This window comes from Mirounga angustirostris, unplaced genomic scaffold (assembly GCF_029215605.1).
Source record: "Mirounga angustirostris isolate CCGP_5_RB_7025 unplaced genomic scaffold, mMirAng1.0.hap1 SCAF_12, whole genome shotgun sequence".
Classification (NCBI taxonomy): domain Eukaryota; kingdom Metazoa; phylum Chordata; class Mammalia; order Carnivora; family Phocidae; genus Mirounga; species Mirounga angustirostris.
In genome coordinates, this window is record NW_026991720.1 from 28,511,947 (window position 1) to 28,524,095 (window position 12,149).

Here is a 12,149-nt window from a genome sequence, read left to right on the forward strand (position 1 = left end):
GACTATCTTGTTTCTAAACTCTGAGAAATTATTTTTGGAGATGTTAAAATGTGTTTTACTCTCTGACTAGTGAAGGTAATCTAAAAATTGGACTTTTGTATTCTTGAAATAGGCTCTGACATGAAGAACCAAATCAAACAGTTAGGTAAGAAATATAATATTAATCCTGTTAGCATGGACATTAGTAAACAAGAAGAGAAGTTGAGCTCCTTGGTGGCAAAACAGGATCTTGTCATCAGGTTAGTATCTAGGAAGAGATGATTGTCATATATTTGTTTGTGTAGGAAACACAAAATATATGATCACTGTTGTTATGTCTCTTTCCTTATTTTCTCTTTCTCCTAAGTAAATTTTCTTTTTATTTATTTATTTATTTATTTATTTTAAAGATTTTATTTATTTATTTGACAGAGAGAGACACAGCGAGAGAGGGAACACAAGCAGGGGGTGTGGGAGAGGGAGAAGCAGGCTCCCCGCCAAGCAGGGAGCCCGATGTGGGACTCGATCCCAGGACCCTGGGATCATGACCTGAGCTGAAGGCAGTCGCTTAACCAACTGAGCCACCCAGGCGCCCCTCTTTTTTTTTTTTTTAAAGATTTTATTTATTTGACAGAGAGAGACAAGAGTAAGAGAGGGAACACAAGCAGGGGGAGTGGGAGAGGGAGAAGCAGGCTTCCCGTGGAACAGGGAGCCCCATGCGGGGCTCGATCGCAGGACCCTGGGACCATGACCTGAGCCGAAGGCAGACGCTTTTAACGACTGAGCTACCCAGCTGCCCCCTAAGTAAATTTTCAATTGAAGTGTGCACCCAGAAATACCCAAATCATAAGTGTATATAGTTCAGTGAGTTTTCACAGTGAACACATTTCATAACCATCATCTACATCCAGAAACAGAATAACAGTACCCCAGAAGCCCACCATGTGTCCGTTTCCATTATTAGCCCTATCCCTCAAGGGTAAGCACTATCCTGGCCTCTCATGTATACATTAATTCTTGCTAGTTTTCAACTTTGTACATTTGGAGCTACTCAGTGTGTCCTCATTTATGGCTGCCTTCTTTCTGCAACACTGTGATTGTGAGAGTTGTTTGTGTTGTTGCCTGTAATTATAGTTTATTCATTCTCATTGCTATGTAACATTCCATTGTGTGAATATACCCCCTATTATCCATTTGACTGTTGATGGATGTTTAGTATATGTGCTGCCGAAGCGAGCACGACTGTTGATGGATGTTTAGATTGTTTCTGGAATTTGGCTATTATGAATTGTGTTGCTATGAACATTTTAGTATTTGTCTTTTGGTTGCCATATATATGCATTTCTGTTGGATATCTATCTAGAAGTGGAATTGCTATGTCAGAAGTATTAATGTTTCATATATTTTGGTGGCTGTTTTATCACTTGGACTTAATAAAGCTTAAGGGAAAATGAGTAGATTTTGTAGCCTTTTAACCATTTTTAGTCTTATTGGCGGAACAGATCTTGAACTATAGTGTTTACTACTGATAAAAATGCAGATCTAACTTCTAGGTACAGAGCTACATGAGGGTACTCTATAATTAAACTGGGTTTTAAAATACCAAAGTGATGAGAAGAGTCATTTATTCTTAGAATATAATTTTTCCAAGCTGGAAGAAAGCTACCTGCTCATCCATAATGAGGTGACTTTCATAGTTAGATCAGATTGAAATGATATCTTTGGAGGAAGTTCTGTGATGTCCTACTTCAAAAAACAACAACAACAACAACAACAAAAGGGTTTAGAAAACATACAATAGGAAAGGTAATCCTGTGTGGGAACTTGTGTATTATCTCTTGATGTATTTAAATTATAGGCTCACTTTAGGCACTTAAAATGTTATTCTATTTATATAAATGTAATGTGCAATAATTTTTATTCAGCAAAAATTTACCAATGACCCATAGACCTTGTTTGTCATTGATATGATTATGATTCATAATGGAATGTTCTAGCCTCCTGAATAAAACAAAGGGAATTTGTTTCGCCACACATAGGTACCTAAATAAAACATTGTTTTTCTTTTCCATAAAAAAAGAAAACATTATAATACACATTTAGAACTAAATCTGAAGCAAAATATGACTAAATAATAATGCATATTTAAAAATTTAGCAAACTGATGGCCTCGAAAAAATTTAACATTAACAAAATCTGTTTTATATTTAATTTTTCTCAGTCCGTTGAGTTTCCATGCTGAATAGTGGTAATGTTGTTAAACACTGTTATCCTGTAGCATTCTTTACATTTTTTATTTTTTAAGTTGGAGAAAGTGTTTTGATGAAAACACAGTAATAGTGACCACCAAAATAAAATGAAGAATATGTTTCACAAAAAAATTTATAATAATATGTGAAATCCTCATGGTTTTAATTTGGCGATTCTAGTTCTTAATGCAAAGTAGTAATTGAGTTCGGTAAGTTACTTTGAAAATTCCATTTGTATTTTGTGTGTTTTAACAAGTGGCATTTCTCATTATTTGGATTAATTGGGTTGGAGTCAACTCAAATCATTCAAAAGTTTTGTCCCTTTAGTAGGTATTATATTACATATGCAATGAGTTATAAATGCTAATCCTTTTGTCTAAAATAGGCACCATTAATCAAAGTTCTGGCATTCTAGTTCTTAGCATATTATTTGGTTAGTGCAGATTATGCCAGAGTTTTAAAATGTTATTAGATCTTAATAAACTTTTTATTAAGAAAGTTTTTAATGTGGGGAATGTGACCAAAAAAACTCTACTTAATCTTTAAGATGATGTCATTGTACATTTTCTATTAATATTTTTCCAACAAAGAGTTTTGCATGTATTTTTTCATTGGCTTTTAAGGGGTTACCATGTTTGGTAATAATTCTTTTAATTAAAAAAGTCAAAAAATAGAGATTGAGAGTTTTCATACTGATACTGGCAAAATATGAACACAATTTTATTCCACAGGATAATAAATCTAAGTAGCAATACTTTACTAACCTGAGGAGGCGTAAGTATCTCAGAGGTGGTTTTATTTTTTTGTTTTTAGAGAAAATCTGAAATTTGCAGGATGAATTTGACAAATACAGTGATAATAGTGTGATCATGTTTACAAGTTTGTATTTGTATTTTCATTGTACTATGTAGCTTGCTTCACCAGGTAGTCAATAAGCTAGTAGAACTTGAATATTGTTATGCAATTGACATGATGTTTTATTAGTCCTTGGATAGAACATGAATATATTCATTTATATTAACAATTACTTAAATTCATTTTTTTGTGATTGTGTAGTCCTACTGCCAAATTAAAACACCAAAGCCAGATTTTTAGAAAACTGAGTTGGAGTTAAGTTTTGAACACAGTTTCATTTTTTTTGCTTAGCATATAGATTTCTAACCATTTTGAAAAGTTTTGCACCAATCAGTACCATTAAAGCTTATTTCTCCCTTTGGACCTTCTTAGATTCTACTCTGTAATGTAACATCTGGGTCACTTTGACTTAGTTTAACCCAACTGATAGCCATTTGGGAAATATGGCAGAAAAAGAAAAAGAACCTTATCTTTTAGTAGAGGAGCCAAGATAGAAAATCATAGAAATATAAGGATGAATGGAATAAATCCCATTAAATGTTGCAAAGAAATAGCTGAATGAATGCAGAAGAAGATCTGGCTTTGGGGGAATCTGGGAGAGCTTCTTAGAGGAGGTGACTCTCCAGACATTTCTTCAAGTAGGGGGTATGGCCTGGATGGGGGTGAGTGGGTGGACATAATATTCCAAGTAGAAGGTACAGTCAGAGTAAAGTTCCAGAGCTGGAAAAGTACAGGCTGTGAGTGGAGAATTATAATAACTTCTTTGGTTCCCATTTTGGTTTATGAAGAAGATAGAGGGAGAATAATGGAAAGATTAGGTAAAAGTCAAATTGTGGAGGGTTTTAAATGTGATAACAGGATGAATTTATTCTGTAGTTCTCCAAGAGTCATTGGTCACCTTGGAGAGAATAATCAGAGTGATGTCTTAGCTTTAGTGCAGTTTAAGGTATATTCAAAGGTAGGGTTGGGAAAGTTTTTGATTAGTTTCACTCTCTTTTTAAGCTTATTGCCTTATGCATTGCATCCTCTTGTGGTGAAGGCATGCATCACAAGCAAAGTTAACATGATCACTGCAAGCTACATCACACCGGCGCTAAAAGAATTAGAAAAAAGGTAAGTTTCAGTCATTTTCAACTAAGTAGCTCCATGGCATTATTTTTATTTTATATCCAACTTTTTCTTCCTCCCCTTCCCACCTGTTGTAGTGTGGAAGATGCCGGCATCACAGTCATTGGTGAACTTGGGTTGGACCCTGGTCTTGATCATATGTTGGCAATGGAAACCATAGATAAGGCCAAGGAAGTGGGAGCCACGGTGAGTCTAATTTACACCCAAAGGTCCATTTAGGAAAATATTAAAACGTCCAGATTTTGGTGTACAGAAATAATCTTTTTATAATTTTGATTAAGGAAGCTGCTATATTCTAACTCATACGTTGACTAGAAATTTCTAGTAAAATCCTTCAACTGCAGATACATCTGTATAGTAAAACAATGTCCAAGGCTTAATAATAGATTTTTAGAGAAATAGATGCTACTGTAATATTTTGTTTTAATGAAAGATTTTAGACTGCCTTTGGAGATGGTAAGGTTTGACTTTTATTTTTTAATTTTTTTAAAATAGCCTTAAGAACAGTCATTTTTATTTTTTCCCCACTTGATTTGTTTTTTATTATTTTTAATTATTTTTTAAATTTAAATTCAATTAACATATAGTGTATTATTTGTTTCAGAGGTAGAGTTCAGTGATTCATCAGTCTTACATAATACCCAGTGTTCATTACAGCACGTGCCCTCCTTAATGTCTATCACCCAGTTACCCCATCTCCCCACACCCCTCCCCTCCAGCAACCCTCAATTTGTTTCCTATAGTTAAGAGTCTCTTATGGTTTATCTCCCTCTCTGATTTTGGCTTTTTTTATTTTTTCCTCCCTTTCCCTATAATCCCCTGTTTTGTTTCTTAAATTCCCCATATGATTGAGATCATATGGTAATTGTCTTTCTCTGGTTGACTTATTTTGCTTAGCATAATACCCTCTAGTTTCATCCACATCATTGCAAATGGCAAGATTTCTTTTCTTTTTTTTTTTTTTTTTTGATGGCTGAGTGGTAATCCATTGTATATATACATATACTATATTTTCTTTATCTGTAAATGGATAAAGGCTTGACTTTTTTTTTTTAAGATTTTATTTATTTATTTGACAGACAGAGACAGCGAGAGAGGGAACACAAGCAGGGGGGAGTGGGAGAGGGAGAAGCAGGCTTACCGCTGAGCAGAGAGCCCGATGCGGGGCTCGATCCCAGGACTCTGGGATCATGACCTGAGCCGAAGGCGGACACTTAACAATTGAGCCACCCAGGTGCCCCAAAGCTTGACTTTTAAAAGTGGGGAAAATTCGGGGCACCTGGGTGGCTCAGTTGGTTGAGCGACTGTCTTCGGCTCAGGTCATGATCCTGGAGTCCCTGGATCGAGTCCCGCATCGGGCTCCCTGCTCGGCGGGGAGTCTGCTTCTCCCTCTGACCCTCCCCCCTCTCATGTGCTCTCTCTCTCATTCTCTCTCTCTCAAATAAATAAATAAAATCTTTAAAATAAAATAAAAGTGGGGAAAATTCTTTAGAATAGTCAATCTTTTGGTATATAAATTATCTTTTGCACATGAGAAGGAACTATTGGATATGAAAATGTGATAGAATCAGATTAAGTGCTTTGGGTTATATATATGTAACAGTTATGTAATCAAATATGGAATCAAATTAATTAGAATTATATTTTATATAAATATTAATTATATATTAATTCTATTTTAATAGTAATTATTTATACTTCTGTATTACAAAATATATAATCAAATGTATCATTTGAGCACAAAAGTCAGGAGGAACTGACCAAGCAGAATTGAACTAATAGTTGGATTTTTAGCTAGCAAAATACTAGTCACAATCTCCAGTGGATTTTAAAAATGTATATATATATATAATATAACTGACTTAATCAAATAGCATTTGGCTTTAAGGAAGGCTTAAAGGCTTTAAGGAAGGCTTTTGAAAGCCTTTATAAGTTTAAGGAAAAAAAAACATAGCGAGTTTACATCATTTACTCCATTTCTGTCATTGTCCTTCATCCCTTATTTTACAGATTGAATCTTATATTTCCTACTGTGGTGGGCTTCCAGCCCCTGAACATTCAGACAATCCTTTGAGATACAAATTTAGCTGGAATCCAGTGGGAGTTTTGATGAACATAATGCAGCCAGCTACCTACCTGCTCAATGGAAAGGTGAAGGATTATCAGCAAAGCTTTAGAGATACAAACCTGAAGTAACTGTCTCAGAAGGTCCACACTCTTCCTCCCTGATACCAAGACCTTTGATATTGGCTGTTCTGTGTGTCCTCCATTCTCTCCTCCACCAGTGTTTCCCAGTGGGTATTTTCTATTCCACTTAGTGTGGTCTACATGCTGTTTCCAGCAATGCCTGTGCTCATTCTTTCTTCTTCACCTTCTTGCAAGTTGTTTCTGCAGTTTGAAAATTTATTTTTCAACTTGTATATATATAAATACAGTTCATCTTGTGATTTATTTCAGCAGGACAAACGTTTACTGTGTCCTAAATATGTGCTGAGTCCCTGCTCAAGGTTGTCACACTGAATGAAGTTCCTGACCTCGGAGAACTCATAGCTGGAATGGGGGTGGCTCTTGGAATGGAGGGTTTAGTGGGTCAGTGAAAGAAGCTAACTTTCTTTCCCAGCTGCTGTGTGTCAGAATTAATTCAGTGTTATTTTCATCATCTTGTGGTAAGGAAACTGTGGCTCAAAGAGAATGTTCACGATTTTTCAGCTGGGATTCAAACCCACGTCTAACTAATCCCAAAGCGTTTTCTCTTCTCTTTTACCAGATTGCCTCATGGGAGGTAAGACAGACACTGGGATAAGTGGCTAAGATCCAGCAGGAGAAGTTCTAGAGTGTGCTACAGTGCCACAGAACGCAGATGAGAGGGCAGTTGATTTGACCTTGGCGAGGATGGGGGAGAAGAAAGCAGAAAAGAGATGTGCTTAGCCTGGGAGGATAAGCAGGTGCCAGCTGGGCAGGGATGCTGCCACCTTAACTGCTGAGCACCAACCTCATTTGATTCTTGCGACCACCCTAGTAGGTGGCTTAGTGACCTCAGTAGGAAGCGTAGGAAGTGTAGCTAACTCAGCCACAGTCCAAGAGACCACACGTGGCACAGCCGGGGCCCACAGCACGCTCGTTTGCCTTCCTAGTTCATGCCTGTGGCCATAAGGAAAGATTCTTGTGAGGAACATATGTGACGGGACTAAGGGCTTCTCTTGAAATTTTGTGCTCTGGACACCTCACCTCTCCCTAGCCCTATAGGGAGTGGTGAATGATGTGATCAGCTGCGTGTCTTACAAAGATCATTCAAGCAGCAGTATTAAATTCCCAGTGTATCTGAATTTAAACGTATTTTGTGTACAGAGGAGTAAGTTGAAAGACACAAAGTGAACGTTCTTATCAGGCATTGTCTTCTGTGCTTACGATGCGTAGAGTGTACATCGTGGCCTTAGGTGCACATTGGAATCATCAGGCAGTTTAGAAAATAGAACATAATGATGACTGGGCCCATCCCCAGAGATGCTGATTTGCCTGGGTTTGGGGATCTTCAAAAACTCCCCAAGTGATTCTAATGTGCAGCTGAACTTGAGAAGAGCTGACTTAGTGACCAGAGGACCATATGTGGCTACACTTAAAACACTAGCAAACAAGCAGGACACTTTGATGCTACACATGCATGTGTTTCCGGATATGAACCAGGACCCCTGAGTTCTGGTCCAAGTGCTAACATCCTTCACCGCACCACCAAAGTCCAGGCAATGGTAAAGACCCACTGGGCATCAGCCTCCTGATGGTAATGTGGCTACTGATGTCCCACCCAGTTCTCCAGTTCTGAGAATCATGAAGGCTTGGGCCCGAAACAGTCTGACGTTCTGCAAAGCACATCCTTATGTGCCACTGCCTGCCTCCTGTCACGTGTAGAATCTCCTTCCACCTCCTGCCGTCCTGATAAAGAGACTGGCCCATGTTTGGTGTACACTAATATGTGAATGCAGGGAAAATTTCTTGCTTCCATTGGGCAAATGCTTATTTTCGGGAGGCCATATAAGTGAAAAGGTGATAACCATGGAAGGGTCAGCAGAGTGCAGCCTGTGTGTGAGAAAGAGCAGGCTTTGATGTTAGTGGGCCTGGCTTTGCCATGGCCAGCTGGGTGGTACTAGAACTTGGTGAATCTCTCTGAGCTTTGGGCTCCTGGTCTGAAGATAAGTACTTGCAGTGGGGCTCCCTGGGGTCTAATAGCTGGTAATCTGCTTAACAGCAGGTTCTCAGGCAGGGCGTAAGTCCCCCGCAAAAATTAGCTATGTAAAGAAATTGAGGGTGGTGAGTGCTCAGGAAAAGCAAGAGGTTATTTTCAGGCAGCAGAAGTTGTATATATTGAATTTGAAGTTTTCCCCTTTCATCCTAAACTCCTTTTGTAAAAAAGGAATGCTTTTTGCATCTTTCTGACACTGTGGGGGAGGCTGAGAGAAAACACGATGCCTTTCTTTTCTTTGCTAAAATGATACTTTTTTCAAGGTCCCACTCAAGTTCCCTCTTGTGGATGCAGCTTTTCCTGACGACTTCAGCCCCCATTCACTATTCTTTTGTCCAGACTCCCACACTTTGTCTGTAAGAAGCTTCCGGATGCTGTATTATTTGCTCAGTAATTCAAGTGCATCTGTGTGTCTCCCAGCCCAGATCGTTAAACTTCTTAAAGCTTCTCTTATATTCTTGTCCCTCCATCCCCTCTGCCGCTATCACCCCCACCACGAAGCATATAATTCAGGGAATCACGATGGAGAGTCAGGTGACCTCTCTGGCTTCTGCTTAAGGTTGAAACCTTAAACTTTTCCAGCATCTCAGGCAGTGGCCTATGAACTAGGATGTATCTTACTGTCCTACATCCTTGCAGGAATTTCCAACCACTGGCACCATTTTTAACTTCTAACTTCTAATAGTATTCCTAGCAAATATGATTCCCTTCCACATATTTGGAAGACAGTGGCTGTGTCTTCTTTTAGTTCGAGGGTGGTGGGACATTGGTGGCTCTGGGGAGTGACGTGGTAGAGCACCATCATCCCCTTTGGCCCCCTCTCCTAAGCGACTCCCGGTGAAACAAATACTCTTGGGATCATGCTTGCTCTGAAAACACAGCTCTGAGATAGGTTTTGTAGCTTTCTTCCCATTGCCTGCCCCTAGCTGGACTGCAGCACCCAGCCCTCCTTTGTAGGAAGAGCTACTACTCTCCATTGCCCGCAACCATTTTGAATGCAGTTAGCAAGTGCCATGATTGGAATGCTGCACCTTGTCAATCAGTAGCCTTCTCAAAATACTGATCCACAAATAAGCACAATTAGGGGGACAGTATGGTGTAGTAGAAAGAACGTGGACATTGGAGTCAGACAGATCCGGGTTCAAATCTGCCTCTGGGTGACTCTCAGTTTTGTGTGTATAAGGCACCTAGCTCAGAACAAGTCCTATATTTCCTGTATTTAAATGTTTTGTCACTTTGGCGATCAAGCTTATTGTCAGTCAGTGGTTGGGGAAAGACGTGTGGGTGTGGGAAGAGCTGGATTTAGAGCAGCCTGTGGCCATAGTGGATCATGAGCCACTATTTCTGCTCCCAGTGGGTGTTGGGAGTGAGCACTGTCGAGTCAGAAAAAATGCATATTCTCTGCCAAATAAATAAATATGTCTTTCTTCATCTAAGCCATTAATAAAATATTAAACAGGATAGGGCTTATTCATGAACCCCACGATATAGCCCTAGAAATACAACTCTGCATTGAGGTCAAGTGACAGTGATTACCCAGGAATTTGGGGGACAAGTTGTTTTGGCAGCTGTCAGTCTCTAAGTGAATCATGACTATTCAGTTGCTATTTCCCTAGTTTCTTCCAAGGATCTGATGATAAACTTTTATGAACCAGCTGATTTCTTTCTGATTGGTAAAGTGCTGGAATATAAGTAGTCTCTACAGAATTTTTCTTTAAAACAATTTCCTCACCTTCAAATAAGTAAAAAACAAACAAACTTTAGAATTGCCATGAGTTCTAGAAGTGAGATGTGTGTGTGGGGACCCTAAAGGTTAACATTTGCTTGCTTATTAGATTTTTTTTCTAATTTTACTATTCTGATAGAAGAGATTAGTGTGAAAGCCATAGGGCAGAAATGGTCCCTCTGGAAATGCTCACTGTGTAGTCCAGGGGAGTTTCCTAAGGAAGTTAAATGAGAAGTCCTCCTTGAGTCCTTCAGCTCTCACTCCTGGAATTTTAGTGGTGCTTGGTGCTCTGCACACCTAAGCCTTTAACTGCAGAGATGTCACCAGGCCTGACTCCAGTCAGCAATGCCCATTTCCTTCTGGGCCTTCAGCGACCTACACAGACATTTCCTTTTTCTCTCTCAGACCAAGGCACAGGCAGAACCTATCTACAAATAAACTCTAGGGCTCATTAAGTTTAGCAGAAGACTCCTTTGGGTGGTTTTTGCAGCTGCAGACGTGTGGTCAGAAGCTGTTTCCAGTGGTGCAGGAGGGACAAACCCAGTTCTACCAGCAGCCCCCAGACTCTCAGCCCTGATTTGATCACGCCAGAATGTTTTTCATCATCTCATAAACTTCACACACCAAAAGAACAATTTAGTCCTTTCATCAAAATCAAAGGGAAAAATACGCTTTGGTGCCTTTTGACTGTGATCAGGGAGGGAGCAGGTAGGAGGATTACAGAGAAATCAGAAGAGCTTGGGAATTGACTTTAATTCTCACCAGCAGTAAGACTAGCACTAGCACTAAGGGGTAGCACTTCTTTGCGTTTCGCTGTATGTTCACACGTTGTCTTTCTTGTAAGGGGACATCTCTCCCATTCCCTGTCCCCAGCGTACACCCGTAGGGTGACTAGTCCAGGCTGTGAGCTCCTTGTACTTGCTCCAGCACAGCTCCTCGTACTTGGCGGACATTCAGTAAATGTTTGTTCAGTGAATGAAGGAGGGAATGAAGACAGAGATTGCAACTTCTTCATCTTCATCACTCTCCTTCCCTCCACAATGAGTGTGGTCCTGGCACGTACATGGTAGGTGCCCCGTTAATGCTAGCTGTGACAGAAATGTACAAGACTGGTGCCTGATAACCAACATTCAAAGGCATGTGTAAGTGAAGAGTGAAGTGAGGATCTTGCCACTGTTATCTGAGCATAGCCATTGAAATGAGGGTCTGTTGCTTTTTGCTTATTATTTATTTAAAAACAAACCCCTAATGGGACATAATTCAGTGCCATCTTATCTAGATTTAAGTCAGATTTTAAAGCTTGGGAGAATCATGGCCTTCTGAATTGTTAGTGGAATCGCTTGAGTATGGGATGTCAGTTATGGTAGTTTCATTAAAATGTTTTTTCTCAATTCCTCTATTGCTTTCTTTTAAAATGTTGATTTCTTTTTTTTTCCTAAATATTTTATTTATTTATTTGACAGAGAGAGATAGCGAGAGCAGGAACACAAGCAGAGGGAGTGGGAGAGGGAGAAGCAGGCTTCCCGCCGAGCAGGGAGCCTGATGCGGGGCTCAATCCCAGGACCCTGGGATCATGACCTGAGCCGAACGCTTAATGACTGAGCCACCCAGGCACCCTGTTGATTTCTTTTTTATGCAAATAATGCAGATAAGTCCACAGGGGAGTACAATGTTGTAACCCCATTGTGCGTTTTCAATGTTCTTCAGGTTGTGAATGTTGCAGGGGGCATCTCCTTTCTTGATGCAGTTACTCCCATGGATTATTTCCCTGGCTTAAATTTGGAAGGCTATCCTAACAGAGACAGTACAAAATATGCTGAGATTTATGGCATTCCATCTGCGCACACTTTGCTGCGGGGGACACTGAGATATAAGGTAAGCAGCTGTATTTGAGATGAAACATATTTCCTGTTTTGATGTAAGCGATGTGTACGCTTAATTTTTCTTAGTAATCAAAATAATTAGGATAATAAAC

General features: G+C 39.5%; 1 protein-coding gene across 3 annotated transcripts in view; it reads left to right on the top strand.

Annotated features, from left to right (window-relative positions):
* AASS (aminoadipate-semialdehyde synthase) overlaps positions 1-12,149 on the top strand; it is a 78,155-nt gene that overhangs the window by 50,030 nt on the left and 15,976 nt on the right. For all 3 annotated transcript variants that reach the window (XR_010406405.1, XM_045864334.3, XM_045864335.3), the window contains 5 exons: positions 113-239; positions 4,086-4,196; positions 4,289-4,397; positions 6,222-6,362; positions 11,882-12,049. Coding sequence is in view for 2 of the 3 variants with exons in the window: in XM_045864334.3 (XP_045720290.1) it covers positions 113-239; positions 4,086-4,196; positions 4,289-4,397; positions 6,222-6,362; positions 11,882-12,049 (656 nt within the window). In the remaining variant the exon portion in view is untranslated. The remainder of the gene's footprint in view (positions 1-112; positions 240-4,085; positions 4,197-4,288; positions 4,398-6,221; positions 6,363-11,881; positions 12,050-12,149) is intronic.